The sequence below is a fragment of the Olea europaea genome, chromosome 11 (assembly GCF_002742605.1).
Source record: "Olea europaea var. sylvestris chromosome 11, O_europaea_v1, whole genome shotgun sequence".
NCBI classification, from domain to species: Eukaryota; Viridiplantae; Streptophyta; class Magnoliopsida; order Lamiales; family Oleaceae; genus Olea; species Olea europaea.
Window position 1 is genome coordinate 10,732,307 of NC_036247.1, and position 18,537 is coordinate 10,750,843.

The 18,537-nt window shown below is 36.4% G+C and overlaps 3 protein-coding genes across 10 annotated transcripts; 2 read left to right on the forward strand and 1 right to left on the reverse strand.

Annotated features, from left to right (window-relative positions):
* The first annotated feature begins 4,797 nt into the window (after positions 1-4,797).
* On the forward strand, positions 4,798-10,135 carry LOC111403352 (ranBP2-type zinc finger protein At1g67325-like). 8 transcript variants are annotated; one of them, XM_023031828.1, is made up of 11 exons: positions 4,804-4,946; positions 5,173-5,218; positions 6,592-6,707; positions 7,195-7,468; positions 7,751-7,818; positions 8,149-8,200; positions 8,297-8,406; positions 8,604-8,631; positions 8,712-8,863; positions 8,941-8,954; positions 9,134-10,135. In XM_023031828.1, exons 1-10 carry the CDS (start codon positions 4,938-4,940, stop codon positions 8,947-8,949), a joined length of 864 nt encoding a protein of 287 aa, XP_022887596.1. In that variant the 5' UTR covers positions 4,804-4,937; the 3' UTR covers positions 8,950-8,954; positions 9,134-10,135. The 8 variants fall into 8 exon arrangements, with proteins under 8 accessions (XP_022887594.1, XP_022887593.1, XP_022887596.1 ...); XM_023031827.1 differs by having other exon boundaries at positions 8,712-8,954; XM_023031829.1 differs by lacking the exon at positions 8,941-8,954 and having other exon boundaries at positions 9,134-9,463.
* Positions 10,136-11,697: 1,562 nt separating this feature from the next.
* Positions 11,698-15,364, forward strand: LOC111403353 (F-box only protein 6-like). The gene is made up of 2 exons (XM_023031831.1): positions 11,698-12,020; positions 14,065-15,364. Exon 2 carries the CDS (start codon positions 14,066-14,068, stop codon positions 15,245-15,247), a length of 1,182 nt encoding a protein of 393 aa, XP_022887599.1. The 5' UTR covers positions 11,698-12,020; position 14,065; the 3' UTR covers positions 15,248-15,364.
* A 447-nt stretch (positions 15,365-15,811) lies between these two features.
* LOC111403354 (stress-associated endoplasmic reticulum protein 2-like) lies at positions 15,812-18,342 on the reverse strand. Its single transcript, XM_023031832.1, has 3 exons — positions 18,176-18,342; positions 16,774-16,930; positions 15,812-16,015 (listed from the first exon to the last, which is right to left on the reverse strand). Exons 1-3 carry the CDS (start codon positions 18,176-18,178, stop codon positions 15,969-15,971), a joined length of 207 nt encoding a protein of 68 aa, XP_022887600.1. The 5' UTR covers positions 18,179-18,342; the 3' UTR covers positions 15,812-15,968.
* Between the last annotated feature and the right edge of the window lie 195 nt (positions 18,343-18,537).

Below are 18,537 nucleotides of genomic sequence, written 5' to 3' on the forward strand. Positions count from 1 at the left end.
CCAAAAAATCAGGCATTGATGGACCGATGAGGGTATACGGCGACTTCCATGTATCCAATCTCTTCCTAGTAACACATTGTAACTAGTAGGATCATCTATTACAAAAAAGACTGTGGTCCTAGTAGTTGTCCCTATAGTTATGTCCAATGGCATAACTCCCTTAGCTGAAGTTGCTCCTCCATTGAACCTCGTAAGGATGACTTTTGTTGGAATCATGTCACCCTCTGTCTTTGCAAATTTCCTCATCATCCTACATGGAATGGTGTTTATAGCTGCTCCATTGTCGACAAGCACTTTTACCACAGGGATGCAGTTAACTAGAGCTTTAACGTACAATGACCTTAAGTGTTTAGTCAATTTTATGGCTGGCCGTTTAAAAATAACTTTTTCGGCAGCCTCTATTTCTACTTCCTTCTTGTTTTCTGTCGAATTATCCCCTTGTGATAAGTTGACGTGCAGCACATCGTGCTGAGCATTTGTCTCCTGAATTTCCTCTTTACTATTTTCTAATGCTTCCTCATCAGTTACCCAACATGTGGGAGGGGGCATTATTCTTGGAGGTGATCCATACTTGTCAGAGCGAGACACTCTCTTCTTCCTTTTGGGCGTCCCGTACAGTACATAGAAATCGAAAGGACGCCCAGATGGTTCTCCCAACAAGTCTACTTCGCGAACTCCCTCTCGATGTAGTTGCTTCAACAGAGTATTGTGCGATACTCCTCTCCTTCTTCTTTCTGCTTCTAGGTCGATTTCTTCCTCGATGTCTGTCATCCCGTCGTCTTCTTCATCATTATAGGCCTCTCCAGAAGTCTGGCCTTCTTCACATTCCAGCACGCAAGCCTCTCCTTCATTGTCCTCCCTTTCTTCTTCTTCTTTTTCTTTATTCTTGAATTCATTGGCCAGTAAGTAATTATTAGCCACAACAGGAGATAACGTACCGAACTGGATAGTAAGGGGCTGATCTAGATCTTCTCCATCCCTTCTGCCTCGCTCAAACTTTGATCTCCCAGAAGAAGTTTCTGACAGTTCTTTCATTGATTCATCTGTATCAGTCTCTTCACTATCTTTGAGAACATTTTGATTGGCTACCTTGAGTAGTTTAGGCACTTTAGGATACGACACTCCCTGTTGCTGCCTCATCATTCGTCCATAGTTTGGTTTGAAACGCTTTTGTTGGGTTCTAATCATCTCATCGAAGGGTATTGCCCTTTTTACATTATACTGGAACGAATGTCATACATTTGGCCGGCGAAGTTGCGACCTAAATGTTCTCCCATTATCTACTGGCCTGTACTGCCTCTCAAAAGGCGATCCTCTATGGAATGATGTACCTCGCACTCTACTAGGCTGAGTGTTTGGGAAGAAAGTAAGGCGATGAGGATGCTGTCATCTCCCTGGTTTCTCCGTGTTCCCACTTACTTCTCTTTTACATCTTGCACACAGGACGTCTTCGTCCTTTTTTGGCTCTTTTCCCTTGATTCGTTCAAAGACACTGGGATGTAGTCCAGGGTCCTCTTCTCCATCATCTATGACCAACTTGAATTTTGGCAACTTGTTTTTGAAACCAGCCGTTACCATGTTCACTCCAAGTGGTTGTGGAAAAGGATTTTCATCCACTGCCATCTTCTTCTTATCATCGAGCGTAATTCGTCCTGACTCAATGGCATCTTGCAATACATGGCGAAAAACCAAGCAATTGTTAGTCAAATGTGACCATGCATTATGCCATTTACAATATTTTTTACCCTTAATTTGTTCAGGGTTTGGCAATTTATGCTTATCACTCAACTTTATCTGTTTATCCCTATATAATTTATCAAATATAAGGTCAGCCTTGGTTACATCGAACGAGAACGTTCTAGCCTTTATGTTTCCATCTTTTATGGGCTCATCCTTATCGATGGTCTAGGTTTAGCCATTATAGGACAAGTATACGTGTCTTTTTTGACCAATTTGGCCAAACATATTTCGGCTTGATCGTATGACTCATCGCTAATGGTATGAACGTCAAAGTTTGGGTCTTTGTAATAAGTCCCTTTATTAGAATTTTTCATCTGCTTTTCTTCTCTTATCAGTCGTTCATACCTAATCACATTCGCACTCAACTGGAAAAGGTCAGAAAATTCGTTGTCTTGGAATTTCTTTTTTAAATCAAAGCTCAAGCAACCCTGAGCGATTTTAACAAATTCTTTTTCGAGCAGAGGTACAAAACACTTGCTTCTTGCTGTCTTGAACCTTTGGAGAAAACTTTCTGCCCATTCGTTTGGCATTTGACGTAGATTCGTCAAATCAGCCAAAGTAATTTCAGACTCAGTTTTATAAAACTGAGCGTGGAATAATTGTTCCAATTGTTGTCATGTTTGAACAGAGTTCGCTGACAAGTTGATAAACCAGGAGAAAGCTACTCCTGTTAATGAACTAAGGAAAAACCTCATTTTATGGTAATCAATTACATCACCACTTTGCAATGTGAATCGCCCTATGAGTTCTAAAGTAGACACCTCCCCTAAACCAGTAAACAGTGAGGATTCTGGCACTTTATACCCTCTAGGCCATGGATATGCTTGGTCTGCCCAATCAGGATATGGCTTTGTGTAAGTCAGCCTAATGATAAGACGCACCCCAAAAACCATCTGATCCTGTACGATTTCCATAATCTGATTCCTCAACATGACGTTGGGGTCATATGAAATTCCCACAGGTTGGTTAACCGGTTGATTTGCATGAGGTCTGATGTTTGGTCCTTGATTGGCAACAAAGTTACCATGATTTGGGCCATTACCATTAGTCTGAACATCTATTCCCTCATTAACACGTGGGGTATTCTGTCCATTGTTTAGGACATTATCTCTTACATTTGGATTATCCCCAAGTTAAGCATACCACTACCATTGTTCTGATTTGGCACTGCACCACCCTCTTGGTCTGAAGTAGAGGGACCAAAAAGTGGTTCTATTCCTTGATTCGGATTTTGGAATGAGGGATTATGTCCCACAATTGTCCTAGTTTGAAAGTGATTTGCAAAAGGCAGAACCAGTTGACATATTTGACCTACTAACTTATTCATTATTTTGTTTAAAGTGTTTAGTTGTTTGGCTATGTTGTCATAATATGCATTCCCATTTTGGGTAAATCCATATTATGAATATTTCGAAGATTTACCTATTCAACGACATCTTGTGTGAGTTCTCCAAGTAGTACACGCATAGTTCGAGGACTCAACTCTGTCATTGGTTCGTAACGACTATTACTGCTCTGATTCTGTCCATCTGTTCGTAGAGAGGCATGCTGCTCCTCATATCGCTCGATCACAGACTGGACTTCTCCCTGACTTGCTGATTCCTTATTGGATCTCTGAGGCATATTGTTTCACCTTTTGTATTTTCAACACCAAACACCATTGTCCCACTGGGCGTGCCAAATTGTTTCGCGCGGGTTCGTCGCTAACAATTAAAAAGGGATCAGACGATTGTGTAAGGGACAAACCTCTTGAAACAAAGTCCCAAAAATGGATGTTCTTTATTGGCGATATCTTTACAATCGGAAAGTAAAAACAGAATGTCTTCAAGGGGCGCAAGCACACGAATTACTGAAAGAAGTGTTTAAATCTAAACTAAGAAATTTAAAATTACATGTTCTCTATTCGAGAGTTTTTTGATTCGGGGTCTTTTGCTCTATGTCTTTTCTTCCTTTTATACTCCCTGTATGATCTCTTTGTGATCAACCGCCTAAAAACTATTTGATCGTTCTATAACTGCCCACTTTCCTCGTAATGGCCAACTTGTCATGGAGCTGTCTTTTTTAACTGCTGTCATTACTCTTTGTCGTTCAACCGTTTTCGATTGAATTCCTTGAATTGTGGAACGTGATAGGGCTGCTTAATAACTGCTTTGATAACTGCGCTTCTTGATAACCATAGCACTTCACGTTTGCTAAGACCTTGGGCAACTCGAAAGTTTGGGCGATAATAGAGTAGCAGCTCTGGGCGACTGCATGACATTCCATTCGCTCAGATCCTGGGTGACTTGCAAGTTTGGGCGATAGTGTTACCGCGTTCACGAGCCTCTCTATTTGGGTCTTCATCCTGAATTGTCTGATTGGGTTTCATTCTTTGGACTATCTGATTTGGGGATCCTCCAATTGGGCTTCGTTCCTTGGGCCGTCGATTTGGGCTGAATTTTTATGTGTCAACAGGTTCGAAATCCATTTCAAATTATTTTGCAAGTACTTGGTTTAACATTATTTAATTATTTCAAAAATTAGTTGTGTAAATGAGAAGAAAATCTGACGAATTTTTGAGATGTTACAAAAATACTCGATCAAATGCAAGAGATTTCTAAACCGTATAGAAAAATCAAGAAAATTAAAGTACTGTAAAACTTCTTTTAAAAAATTTTAAAGAGTAGAAATAATAATAATGATGATGATTATGATAACATTTTTTTTCCTGTTTATTGTCGAGTAAATTAATACTTTCTCAATATGAATCTACTCGAATCATAAAAAGTGATTCTTTAAATAGTCGAATCTAATGTCTGACTAGAACTTGGGACAATACTTCGTACTTTACTCTGGTGATAAAACAAAAAAAAAGAACTGTTGCCAACGAATTCAAAACTTGCGCTGAAAAAAAAAGAAAAAAAGGATTGCGGACTTTTATGTTATTTGAGTCAGTTCATCGGAATGAGAAACTTTAGAAAAATTATTTGGGTCTCAATCCTTTCATAATGCCGGGCTTGGGCCTCTCATAATTAGTCCCTAGCCAGTGGCCGATAGACTCGAAAGGGAAATAAAACGAGAAAACCACTTCAATTCTTCTATTCAGAAATCGGCCCCCTTTCATTCTTCGCTGTTCGCCTCAGTCGCCCGTCACAAAGCGAAGAATTTTCCCATACTACTCTCCTTTTTGTATCTCTAATTTCAGAATTCATCACACTATGTCGCAGGCAATTCTCCTTTTACGCTTCATACAGAATTTAATTTACCAATTTTGCATTTTACTGTGTATTGTTGAATGTGAATTAGGGTTTTTTTAATTAATCGGTTTCATTACCAAACCATTTCTTGCTTTTATTGCGTGAATTTGTTTTCATTAATTCAGATCTCTCTCTCTCTCTCTTTAATTTCGATTGAGATATACGCGAAGAATCTGAGGCGTTTGTTTGTTTACAGGTTGATAGCAGAAATTCTTCAGCAGCTAAACGTGCCCGTACTGATGGTATGCCTGTTGTCTCCTCAATTAATCATAATTTTGTACGGTCATATATATCTTTGTGTATATACCTTTTGGATTTAACAAGTGGCAAAATAGTAGTCATGATTTTTTAGTGTATTTTTATGCATTCATTTGTGTGTGGAATGGAAATGATTACACATGATAGTTTCCGGTTCTTATTTGAAAGATAAATTATATATTTTGGATATTTCAAAGTCCATTATAGAATATCTTATGACTCAAAGGCTGCTTAGACGAATTTGGAACTCTGCTATAAATGCACAACACATCAAAGGAAATTGTTTGCAGCTCACGTCGATCTCTTCACGTTTCTATTGCAGCTTTCAAATGTACTGTGCATATTTTCAAAGTGCTTAGTGTGTTGATTATATATTCATAGGTTTGAAGTCTTTGTATTTATAACATATTATAGACTTTGTTGCGCGAACGTTATATTTTTCCACGGAATGAATGTGACAAGTGGTCGACACACTTTGATACGTCTGGGAAATTTTGAAAGTATGCATATTTGTAACATGTCGTATATGCCATTTTATTAGCACGTCTTTGGAAGTAGGAAACACTGACGCAGGAAAATGGCTTGAATCAGCTTCGCCAACATGCCAAGTTGCTGCATGTTTCTCTCTTTTTTGGTTTTTCTGCTGCGGAATACCTCCAACTTGTCATATGCATTTCAAATGAGAAAGTTGAAACGACAAAAAAAGGAATAAGAAAAACTGAATTGGAGAGGAGCGCCACTGACCAATAGCTAAAACTGTATGTGGAAATGAGTAGCATCGGAGCCAGGTGGAAGTGAAGGGCGACTGTGGGTGTGGAATGGAGAAGCTCCAACAGTGTTCCCTTGGGTTGAAGCTATGATTGAAGACTGATGACAGTCAAAAACCTAACAATTTGAACCTTTCACAATTAAATCACAATTTTTGAAGTGATGATCCTTTTTTAAAGGAAAACATAAAACTCTTTATTCTCTTTTTGGGTATCTCATATGCTGAAGGTGTCTTTTCCATGTTAAAAAGGAAAAAAGGAGCAATGAATGACTTGAATATATGGTTATTTGTTTTACTCCTACTTTATTGAGCTGTCTGGCATTACCAAAATTCTGTTGCTGTTTTTCATATGTTATTTATTTGGTTTGACACTGTTTTTATATGAGCGATTCATATGATGGGCAAGTACAGAATGCTGATGTTTCAAGTATGACTATGTTATAAAACCCACTTGAACTTGGATTAGGAATCTTCTTGTTTTGGTTTACAATTCCCACAACTAGTTCAGACCTCGAATGACCGTGGATTGTTTAGCTTCTTTGTTACTTTTTTGGTTCTTCCTATTTATTGAGTTTTTTGTGTTTGTAGGTGGTCGCAGAGAGGATGACTGGACCTGCCCTAGTTGTGGCAATGTCAATTTCTCATTTAGGACAACCTGTAATATGCGTAATTGTACTCAGCCTAGACCAGCTGATCACAACCCTGTAAGAACTCAACATCTTTAATATCAAATTGCAAGAATTTGCATGATGAAAAGTTAGTGCCTTCATTTCTGAAAACTTTGGTCTTTGTGCATGCATTAAAACTAGATATCGTCAATTTGATAGTATGTTTCTTGTTTCAAGAGTTGTGGATAAAATTTATCTCTCTCTCTCTCTCTCTCTCTCTCTCTCTCTCGATGTGGTGGTTTTTCATGCCCTCCTCCCCGGTGAGATAAAAAGAGAAAAAGGGTTTCAAGGTGCATTGTGAAATATTGCATCCTTCTGCTAGTCATAATGTTTATCATCCTATTTTCTAAATAGTACTTGTGTAAAATGGCTTCACTGTGTCTCTATATGCACACGAGGCAATTCTAGTAGACAAATTATCATCAAGTTGATACATTTGTTCTTTTTATTTGCTATCATCAAGATCCTACTTCTGTGAAATTTCTATTAAGATCTATTAACTAACATCACTTCTATTTTCTAGAAATCTGCTGCCAAGCCAATGCAAGCACCTCAGGGCTACTCATCGGCAGCACCCTATCTAGGATCTGGTGCACCCTCCTCAATATATATGGGCGTACCACCGTATGGTTCCTCTCTTTTTAATGGAACATCTATTCCACCATACGATGTTCCATTTTCTGGGGGCTCTGCTTATCCCTACAACTATGGTAACCGTATCTCTGGAGGCAATCCATATAGGCCGCTGCATTTTTCTGGTCCAGCTCCTTATTCAAGTGGATCATTGATGGGAAATGGTATGTCCCTTCTCTTATGTTGGTTTAGATTTGTACATCAACAGCATCAGCACAGTCATACTTTGTGTTTTCTATTTCACTTTTTGGCCCGTACAAATTATTGAAACATCAATGAATCAAACTAAGCCTTGTTCAGACCATTTTGATTACCATTACATTGCATCATATGCAATGAAATGGTAATAACTTTCAAAGTATTTGAACTGGAACCTTTTCTTAGGCCCTTCAAGTATTTATTTTTATATTGTTGCTTCATTATTCATCTTATTTTACACCTCATAGGTGGGATGTACGGCATGACTCCCTTAATGGATCGATATGGCTTTGGCTTGTCTATGGGCTCTGCCATGGTAAGTGCCATATAAGGTTTCCTTTTTCCTACCCTTTTCTCTACTTAATATAATATATTAAGAGATTTACAGAATAGCACCATTCTTGCATGTGTCCGATATTTTTATGCATGGGGTAGGAATCTATACTTGTCGTGTTTTTTAATAATCCCCCAATGTGATTGCGAATTGTGGAATATTAGTTGATTGTGCTCTTCACTCCACTATCTATTTCTTTCTCAGAAAATCTGTCATTGTTTCTTCATGTCAATTAGGAATTGCATTATTCCTTGACAAATGAATATGTTGGTGGTGGTTTCCTTGACTATTAAGTGGTCCAACTTTTTGCAGGGTCCAAGACCTGGATTTTTCCCCGAAGATAACTCTCAAAAGAAAGGTGGAGGTATGTGATATCCTTTAATTGTATTCGAAGTTCTCATCTCTGAACTATAATTCATCCAATTGTATGAACTAGAGCTTTCTCTTAATGCTCTTTTAGATGGAACGCGTGATAATGACTGGGCATGTCCCAAATGTGGAAATGTCAATTTTTCATTCAGAACAGTTTGCAACATGAGAAAGTGCAATACTCCTAAGCCTGGGTCCCAGGTTTGATCAATGGCTTCTTGATTTTCTACCTGAAAGTTATAAATGCTGACATCAGATGTAACTTATTAAATAGAATATGTATCTAATGATTCTAGCACATTTTTTCGGTTAATATTTAGAATTGAGTCAATGTTCTTGTTTTTCTCTAAGTTTGCCCATTCTGGGACTCATATAGTATATTTCTTTTACCTTTATAGCAGGTTGCCAGATTGGGCAGGAATACAAGTAAGTCTAAAATCACAAATATAGTTTTCCCATCTATGAAAAAATGGCAAATATTTTTTCCTTACAACGTTGTGTTTTAGAACCAGACATGCCAGAAGGGAGCTGGAAGTGTGAGGAATGCGGCAATTTAAACTACCCTTTCAGAACTAAGTGTAACAGACAGAACTGTGGTGCAGAAAAACCTTCTGAGATAAATAACACTTCTCCAGAAGCAGCTGATGCAAATGATCAGGTCAGTTGTGAGATATGTGAACTCGGTATGAGCCTCTGTTACTTGAAATTGTACATGTCCTTTTTTCTTCTGTGTAGGTGCAATAAATTCAGTAAGTGTTTGACTTGGCATTTTGTATGTAAGGAGTTACTTTTAATGGAAACTGTTACTGTTGATACTATTCGTTTTCCTTTCTCCTTTATCAATAGATCTTGCAGTGTTTACCTGTTCACTTTCTACTTTTATTTTTAGCGTTGTGCATTTATTAATCACAATTGTCTAATGTTCCAGTGAGTACTAGGCATGTCTGAGAAGGTCCAGAGTTGTCGTCCAGCATTGCTCAGTCGGGTGTCTGAAAGTCAGTTGTGTCATCTTCCTGTCGCAGCAATTGTCGAGTTACTCTGCCTTCTTAGTTCTAACAATTCCTGTCCGTTGTTGTATTAACTCTAATTTTATATTATCCTGTCATTATAAAGTTGCACCTTTGTGTCCGCCAGCTTGTTCTGGCTAGATTTTTAGATTGATTATGGTTGCTGTTATCTAGGATTCTATACTTGGGTATCTCGTCAATTTTAGACTTGTTAACATACACATGCATTTCGAGCTATATTCTTTTGGTCATCGATTTCGTTTTATTGTCTGTGCTTTTCTTGGAGAGCCTCTGTTCTAGAATAGTGGAACTGATCTTTGAAGTCTAAGATCTAAAGCAGGCTTGTCAGTCAGGGTGAAATGGTTCGTTTATAAAATGATAGCCCTTAGAAAAAGCTTGGCCAACTCCTAAAATTAGGATATTAGGCAGCCTGTTGAGTTGTCTCGTGTCTCGTGTCTCTGATCCAAGGTGAGATGGCTTCAATGTTATTTGAGATCATCTTTGAAATTATGCGGCTTGGGATGGCCTTGGTGCTCCTGGGCTGATATGAATATTGCGGAGTGGAGATCTGGTTCGAACTTGGTAAATATTGTAGGTGTGCCTGTGGCCCGGAGGGAAATTGCAGACCTGCATTTGGACTCGGTAAAGCTTGCTGTGATACTGGACGAAAGTCTCGTCCCCTCGAAACGTGGGAAGGTAAACAGAAGTGCACGTCACGACGTTGAACGTGAGAATCCAGCATGATAAAGGCTTATTAAGTAATATAGAAATACCAAATGCCGAATAATTACCGTAGTCGGGTAAGATTTGTACTAGGCTTTCCTATTTATAACTTCTTATGTACTAACTTGAACTTGGTCCAAATTCACACTATTGACAGAATTTCTTTGAGATAGAACGCAAGAAATCCAATTCTTCCGAAAGGGTGGAAATTTATCTTTTTATAATTAGCGTTTTCTTTTATGAGCCAGTTTCGGTCAAATTGATTTGCCTTATGAAGTTCAAGTCCGAAACGAAAGCACGAGTAAAGCATAGTAATTTTCAAGTCCAAAACGAAAGCACGAGTAAAGATAGTAATTTTCAAGGCCGGATGAACAATGGGTTTTGTTGATTTCGCCTTTCGTGTGAACATTGGATCGAAAGGTTCAGTGTGTCTGGATGCACCGTGTACCGCTAAATCAATGATTTTTAATCGATTTGAGTCTAAGCGTTGAATAATAAATATATGGAGTGGTTTTTCAGATGTTATGTCGATGAACTCGGCACATTAAGCTCCTATTTGTGTTTAATTTTATTTAAAATGTATCTTTCTCGCTTCTTTTCAATCACGGATTCTTAATTGAAATAATATTATACGTAAATTCAAAGCCTTTTTTTTTTTTTTTAACTCCACATTCTTAAAAAAATTGCTATTTCAAAACATATTTCTTTTCTCAAAAATTGATTTACACAAACAAGGCAATAAGATCTTTATCACGTCTTAATCAATTTGTACCGAGCCATGTTGACCCATTGATGTCTCAATCATTTTGAGTCGAAGTACGTAGATCCATGCATGCAATTGAAGGATGTTAAATTAGGGGGTGTTTGATATGCATTTGTATGTAAAAATGTATTTTACAATAGTAAATTGATGTGAAATGTGTGGTTGCGAAATAAGGAAAAGTTCTTGATTTACTTGTAATATTATTTTAATAGAGAAAAATGCATTTTAAAAAAAAATGACTACCAAATGGGGCCTTATTATGTTAAGATTTTATCTCTAATTTCACTATCTTTTTCCAGTAAGGAATTTACGTGTAATCTAATTGTTTGATTGAACGAAGCTAATTGTTATAATAATTTGGGACTTGTGTTTTAAGCCCTTGTGTGAAAGTGATTTTTGACTCTCACTTCTCTTCACTTTCTTTTAACTATAAAATTTTCAATAAAATATTTTATTTTCTATTTTTCTCCACAATTTTTCTGTTTTCTAACCAAATATTTTTCATAAAAACTATCACAAATAAAAATCATAAGATAGAAATAATACAATTTTTCTTGTAGATGTTGTGACTAACAGTTGGTTCAACATGTGGTGAGGAATCTCTTGATTCTGTAATAAGTTCTAATGTTGTCCAACTTATTTATTATTGTCACGGTAAACATATTTTTGGTTCGATAGTACATTCAATTGATTAATCGAGTAAAATAAATATTTGCAATTGAAAAAAAATAAAAAATCAACATTTTAATAAATTAATTAGTAATAATAATGTCTATTAGTTTGAGCGAGACTGCATTGGGATGACGATGATGGGTGGAAAGAATTACTTTCCACTGTTTCTACCCAAACCTCAGCGCCACTTTCAAGTCTATGGCTTATCTCTCTCTTTCTTTTTCTTTTTTCTTTTTTCAAATTTCTTCTTCTTCATTTTTGTGGCTGATATCTTGTTTTTTGTATTTTTCTTCAATTTTTTGTTCCACTTTATGAATGTCCAAAAAGATTGTTTTTTTTTTTTTTTTTTTTTATAAAAGTAGCTGTTTCGGTAATTGGATAGAGAAAAATAGTTAGCATTTAAGGATTGCCAAATTAGAGAGAGATTGAATAGAAATAAATCTAAAAGATCTTTTTACATAAAATTCCCCATTCGTGTATTACACCTTCCCTCTATAATTAGCTGATTTTGTATTTGTTAGCGAATCTTCATATTCAAACAACTTTTCCGCCATTGAGAAAAGTTTCGCTCTGTCGAATTTATGTCGCGAAGTAGGGAAAAGTGTGATTCGGATCCGGTTCAGTGTGCGGCGTGAATTGTCATGCTTCAGGTAATGTCATCCCAAAATTAAATTAAAGAAGCAATTATTGTCTCCTGGAATTATGAGTGGTGTATATTTGCATTTAATGGATTTATTATTTCTTTTTATTGCTTGTTTAGCATATTTGATCAGTGCCCAAATGGTGGAAAACACTATGCAAGCATACTGTGAATTTTGGTTTTCCAGATTATGGATCTGTTTGGATATGTGATTTTGCATTTGGTAGATTGTTGAACTTTCCAAATTAAAGTTGTTAATGGGATGTTCCTATCATAATTATCTCAACCATGCTACAGTGCCGGGATAATTGACATTATGTTTGCATTACACTCTATCATTCAACTATTTAAAATACAATCATCTTTTCCATCAAGTCATCTCCCGCCACCTAAGATTTTGGATCTATATTTCTTTGGGTTAAACTACTTTGCCACAAGCACAATGCTAGAAGCAATGCCAAAATTCTAGGTGGCGGGAGGTGGTTTGAAACAGTCCAATGATAAAGTGCCATGTGGCATAGGAATATGAGCTGACAACTCAACCATTTTGCTCTTCACTTAAAAGTTAAAAGAAACGTGCGCAACCCTTATGACTTAATGGTAAAATCTCACAGAAGCCGTGAAGAGATGAACTTTGCTAATTAATGAAAGGTTGATGACATGTTTGAAACGAAAAATTGGACAGGTGCAAGATTGCTACCTTGCTCGAATGTTGGGAACCAATGGCACAATTTATCCAATAATAATTGTAATGTGATTTCCCCCAATTTTCACAATCACACTATGACTTTTCCATGTTTGATAAAAGTCACAAACAACAATTATAACCATGATTTGCTAATAAAGTAACAAGATACCTTTTCTCTTGTATAATTTTATTTCAATTATAATGCATATTCTTTCTCAAAAATTGCATTAATCTAATAATTTTACCATGCCATATTTATGTAAAAACTTCTTTGGAGCATCGTAACGTTAGCTTACTGATGAAGTGCATAAGGGATTAGAGTTTATGGCAAAATGGGAACATCACAAGGCAAAAGTTGGCAAAAAGGGCAAATGATTTTATGATGACTTAGGGTTTACTCATTTTTAGCAAATCGCTAGTCTAATTTGATTGGAGCCTAGCCAAGGAATAAAACTCAGCGCCTTTGGCCCTGATGCAAGGCCAATTTCGGGCAAAATTCATCGTTTAGGCCCTCGTTTAATCTTTTTTGCTATTTATGGTAATTTTCATTTTTGCAATATCTCTTACCATGAAATTCGGATTTAGATTCCGTTTGTTGGAGGATGATTCTGAAGATAAGTATCTTCCATCTTAGTAATTATCTCATATTTTCCATTTTTGAAAAAAAAATATCTTATTTTATTTTATTTTATTTTCCGAATTTTCCTAGGTTTTTCTTCTATTTAATCAGTTGTAAGCCCTTAGAGGCAGTAGTTCTTGAATTCAATAAAATCTTCCTCGAAAATTTTCTCAATTTGTGATTGTTCATCTTCCGTATAATATTTCTGCTGCGTCACTTACTCTAATTGCTAATTGCATTACCGCTAAATGCACATGCAAGCAGGATGCGTGTCTCATATTTAGATGCCACGCCGACCACGTGTCCAAGTAGCTTACTTTTAGCTGTTCAATCACATCATTGAATTTTGCCTAGTTTTTTTAAAGTATCACACCAGATCGGATGATAGATTGTGTGAGGAGAGAGATGGAAATAGATGAATTTATCTACTCTGTGTGAGTTTATGCATGTTTGAGCTATCAAGACATGATTGTAGAGTAATTATATGTAATAAATCTAGAGTTTCAGTTGCCAATTCTCTCCTCTTTCTTTAAATGAGTTTTATGTAATTAATCGGTTACATGAACACCGATATGCATCTCATCCTGGATATCACGTCTCCTTGCTGAAGTGTTCATTGATTTCCTTTTGAATATTGAGTTTTAAATTTAATGAACTTGCTGCCGATGTTTTGTAATTGTACAGTTTATAATGTTTCCTCCAATTCCATCATATTAAATTGTATTACTTGTGAAAATTGCTCTGCAGGATGACTGTTTGTGGATCTGAAAATCTCAAAATGTTGGGAAGTGGTGAACCTCCACTCGCAAAGAAAGCTCGAAAGGAGAAGGCTCGAGGAAAAGTGACCGCAACAACAAGCTCGACTGAAATTATGGAACCCTGTCTATGGAGAGAATTTCCAGGAGACCTTTACGAAACTGTGATAGCAAGACTTCCCATAACCACCTTTTTTCGTTTTCGTTCAGTTTGCCAGGATTGGAATTCACTGCTTACTTCACAGAGTTTCTCCCAACAGTGTGCTCAAGTTAAGCAAACCCAACCTTGGATTTACGTCACAATCCATGGAAACGCTAATGATGGAGCCATATATGATCCACTGTCGAAGAAATGGTACTGCCCACCAGTACCTGCCCTTCCAACAGAGTTGCTCGTGGAGCCAGTGGCATCTGCAGGGGGTCTAGTCTGTTTTCTTGACAGTGAATTTATTACTGCCTACGTCTGCAACCTTGTTACGGCCTCCTTCAAAGAGTTGCCACCTAGGTCGGTTGATTTTGGGGCCATTGGGATGACAATGAATGAGAGCACTCCAAATGCTGGATATAAGATCCTTTGCGTAAGTTGTGATGGTGAGTATGAAATTTACGACTCCACAAAGAACTCTTGGGGTCGATCAGGGAGATTGCCCTCGAATATCAAGTGCCCACTCGACCTGAATTTCAAGTCTCAGGTCGTGTCTATTGATGGAATGCTTTACTTCATGCATTCAGACCCTGATGGCATCGTGTACTATAATATGACCACCGGGGTCTGGAAACAAATCTTAATCCCAGCTCATCCGCATCTGAGTGATCACACACTAGCCGAACGTGGAGGGAAACTCATGCTTGTGGGGCTTGTGAACAATAGTGCTTCGACGTGCATCTGCATATGGGAGCTGCAGCAGATGACTTTCTTATGGATGCTGGTTGACAGAATGCCAACCCTATGGTGCTTGGAGTTTTACGGGAAGTCGGTCGAATTAGATTTCCTGGCTAACAAAGGTTGGGTTATGATATCGCTTAGATCAAGACATAAGTATCGTCTGATAACATATGATTTATCTAGCAAGGAATGGTTTAAGCCACCTCGAAGAATACCATCATATGGGAGAAAGAGGCCTTGGCCTGTAAATGGCACTGCATTTCATCCTTGTTTGACAGCTTTGGTTTAGTTTGCATACATAGGATTGTCCCTTGTAAATCATATTATCAATCCTTACCTTCTATGTTGTAGACACAGTTGCTAAATTAATAAATCTAGACAATTTTAATGCTTATTAAGTTTTTAATTAACCTTTTTCTTGTGTATATCATTGAGTGTTTTAACCGATTTATGTCTGGGGTTCATTCAGGATGATGGGCATTTTGAGATTAAAAGCAACCTTTGAATCGACGCGCAGTTTAATCGAGCTTTTGAAACTTAACGTGCCTGCGAACATTCTTAATTGGTACCCAAGCATGATCAGGAACAAAATACACACTTCTCATCCAGATTAGAGGCGTTGAAGTTTATCTAATCGATGCAGGGGGCATATTGAATAAAAAACACAGTTCTAATCCAGATTAGAACTATCCAACAGATGTGCTAATGAGCTCGATTCAATCATATAACTTCATCTAATCAATGAAAACGGGCATATTGAAGTGAAACGATTCTTGCGATGACATGCAGTAAATCCATTTAAGATACACAGCAAGTCATCTGATAACATAATAAAGATAAGAAAAACAAAAACTGGAATAGAATAGGATATTCTTATTAATATTTAATGAGTTTTCGAAGATTAAACTCTGAACTAATGAAGGTTCCCTAGCGTTTCAATATTGATGCTACTAACCCAAAAAATACAATAACAATCCGCTATCATCTGTATCAAAGATCATGATTATTAGTTAAGCCATGCCTCCACTTGTTGCAGTCCTGATTATTTGGAATAAGGCTGGAAGAAGAGACAGACAAAGGGTAGAAGGGAGCATTAGCCAACTTGAAATTTGGAGAACTATGGAAACAATGCAGAAAATAGCAAAGCAGAAATAGGCCGTTCAACAGCACATCACTCATTTACTTTAAGCACTGAACAGTAGTACAACACACCAAATACAAGTATAACCTATAACCGATTGGAAAAGTACACATATATAGCACAACTAATATGTTGCATGCTTCAATCAGATTGTCCTCCTTTATCAAAAAGCTAAAAAATGGATGGCTACTTATTTTAAGTTGGATGATCTGCAACTTATTTTAAGTTTCACAATTGCTGGTTCGGTGACCAGGTACTTGCCAATTTTCATGATACTATTTAGACCACAAGGCAGTTTTTAATTAAGCAAGAACATAAAAATTTATAATAATTAATATTTATTAAGTTGTTGGTCCAGACAACCCTCTTGGAAATGTACCAAAGAAACTCCGATTCCCATCAATAACTACAAAGAATTTTAGAAACAATTTTTCAAAATACTCTTCAAAGCGTATAGTTTAGTTCAGGAACTTGATTTTTTCTGTTAGGGTCTTCTCTTCAGTACACATAAACAGAAATATATCATAGTTACTAAAATCTAGTTCCCAAGAATGGTCAGTATTAGGGGATATGACATCAGCAGAAGCAAAAAAGACCAATAAAATCGAAGCAAGGAAATGAGATGGATATTAATAATCGAGAGAGCTATAACGAAGGAGAAAAGAAAATCTTACATGATCCAATGACGACAAAAATGAAGAACCCAATCAAGATAGGACCAACAGGATATTTGTTTCCCTTCTTGGTGCCAGTTTCAGGGATAGCCCCGCGCTTGGTAATGTTTTTCTGAAACCTCTCCACCTTCCTATCAGCAAGCCTCCGAGAAGTTGTCTAAATACCAGATAAATATTAATGATAATATGTGAGTTTCCCAAACTGTTGCATGGCGTGCTAAAGTATATCAATAAATTAACAAGTGCCACACAGCTATTTATGTGTACTGAAGAGAAGACCCTAACTGTTTATGTGTACTGAAGAGAAAATGCTTTTGCTATAAAGACAAGTGGATAAAGTCTTTATAGCAAAAGCATTTTCCAGTTTGACTTGTAGAAATTATATATCTTAATATTTAGAAGCACTCTATGGCCTGTGGGAGCTGCGAAGAATCTAGTTGTGATAAACCAAATAGAATGGCAAAAAATTCATTTAGCCCATCCTAAACTTTGTTGTGAATAAGGCTTAGCTTTACACGGATAATAATCACAGGTTCCCTAAAAAAAAGTTGGTGATTGTGCGTCTGCAAAGCAAGTCAATGTAAGTAGACAATTAGCATAGTTTTTATAATAAAAAAGAATTTGAATAATTGTTCTTTAACCTTAGAAATGGCTTTGATAAGTTGAGTGAAATTGGAGGATTGATTCCAAACAAGTATGGGGGTTAGACTTAGCTGAAATACAACTTTAAATTCAAAGAGATGTAGATATGGATATGTGATTCATTTCCTTATCTATCATCCTAACTGAACCCCAAGGGAGGCTGCAATCTCCAACAGCAAAACTTTTGCTATATATTTTTTCTTTGTTTCTTTTTCCCTTTCTAAGTATATCTATATATACTTTGCAAACCTCCTATCATCTTTTCATAAACTGAATTAAAATAAGAATTGACCAGCAACAAAGAAACAACCATCATTTCATTTCAAAATATTTCTGAGAGTTAAAGGAATAAAAACTAAAGATTTTTGCTTCCCGGTGATGCAATACATCAAAGATTTGATGCTTCCCAGTGTAGTAATCAAAATGTTGTTAATTGTATTAGCCATTATCCATTTCTTTCACCATTTCAATCGTGATTCCTAATTTCCTACAACGTCGTCTCAGATAAAGTATAATTAAAATTTGTTCTTTCTACGTCGTAATTATTGGTATTTGGCGCTAAATTATGTATATTGAGGTTAAGTTAGCAAATTTATAAGCATAACGACGAGTGAACAATTCTAAATTAAACCATTAAAAGGCATATTTTAGAAAAGAAATGTAATAAAAACCAAATACAAATCAAAATAAAAAAAAAAAAATTTCAAATGACGGAAAAAGGCCAATAAGTAAATATAATAGAGAAATATCGTACTATTACCATGTTTGCAGAGAGATCAAGTGCGGATAACGATTGGAACAAACAGCAAAAGAATTTACAGGTGATTTAGCTCTGGCGAGACAATGAAGACGGATCTCTCAATTTCTCTGTTTATTTTTTGGCTGATATTTTCTATATGAAAATTGTTGGGAAAATAAAATTAATACTTTATTTGTATTTTTCAGACCAGAAAATTATTAGTTTTGAGGGTAGCAATTAAGTTGTTGATCCGAAACGAAATTGAAATTCTTTGAAAAACTCGAAAATATGTAAAAATAATAATATTATAAAGAATAAGTTTATTGAAAAATGTATAAAATTTTGTTTTATATGGGTAAAAATGATATTTTTAATCTCTTGAA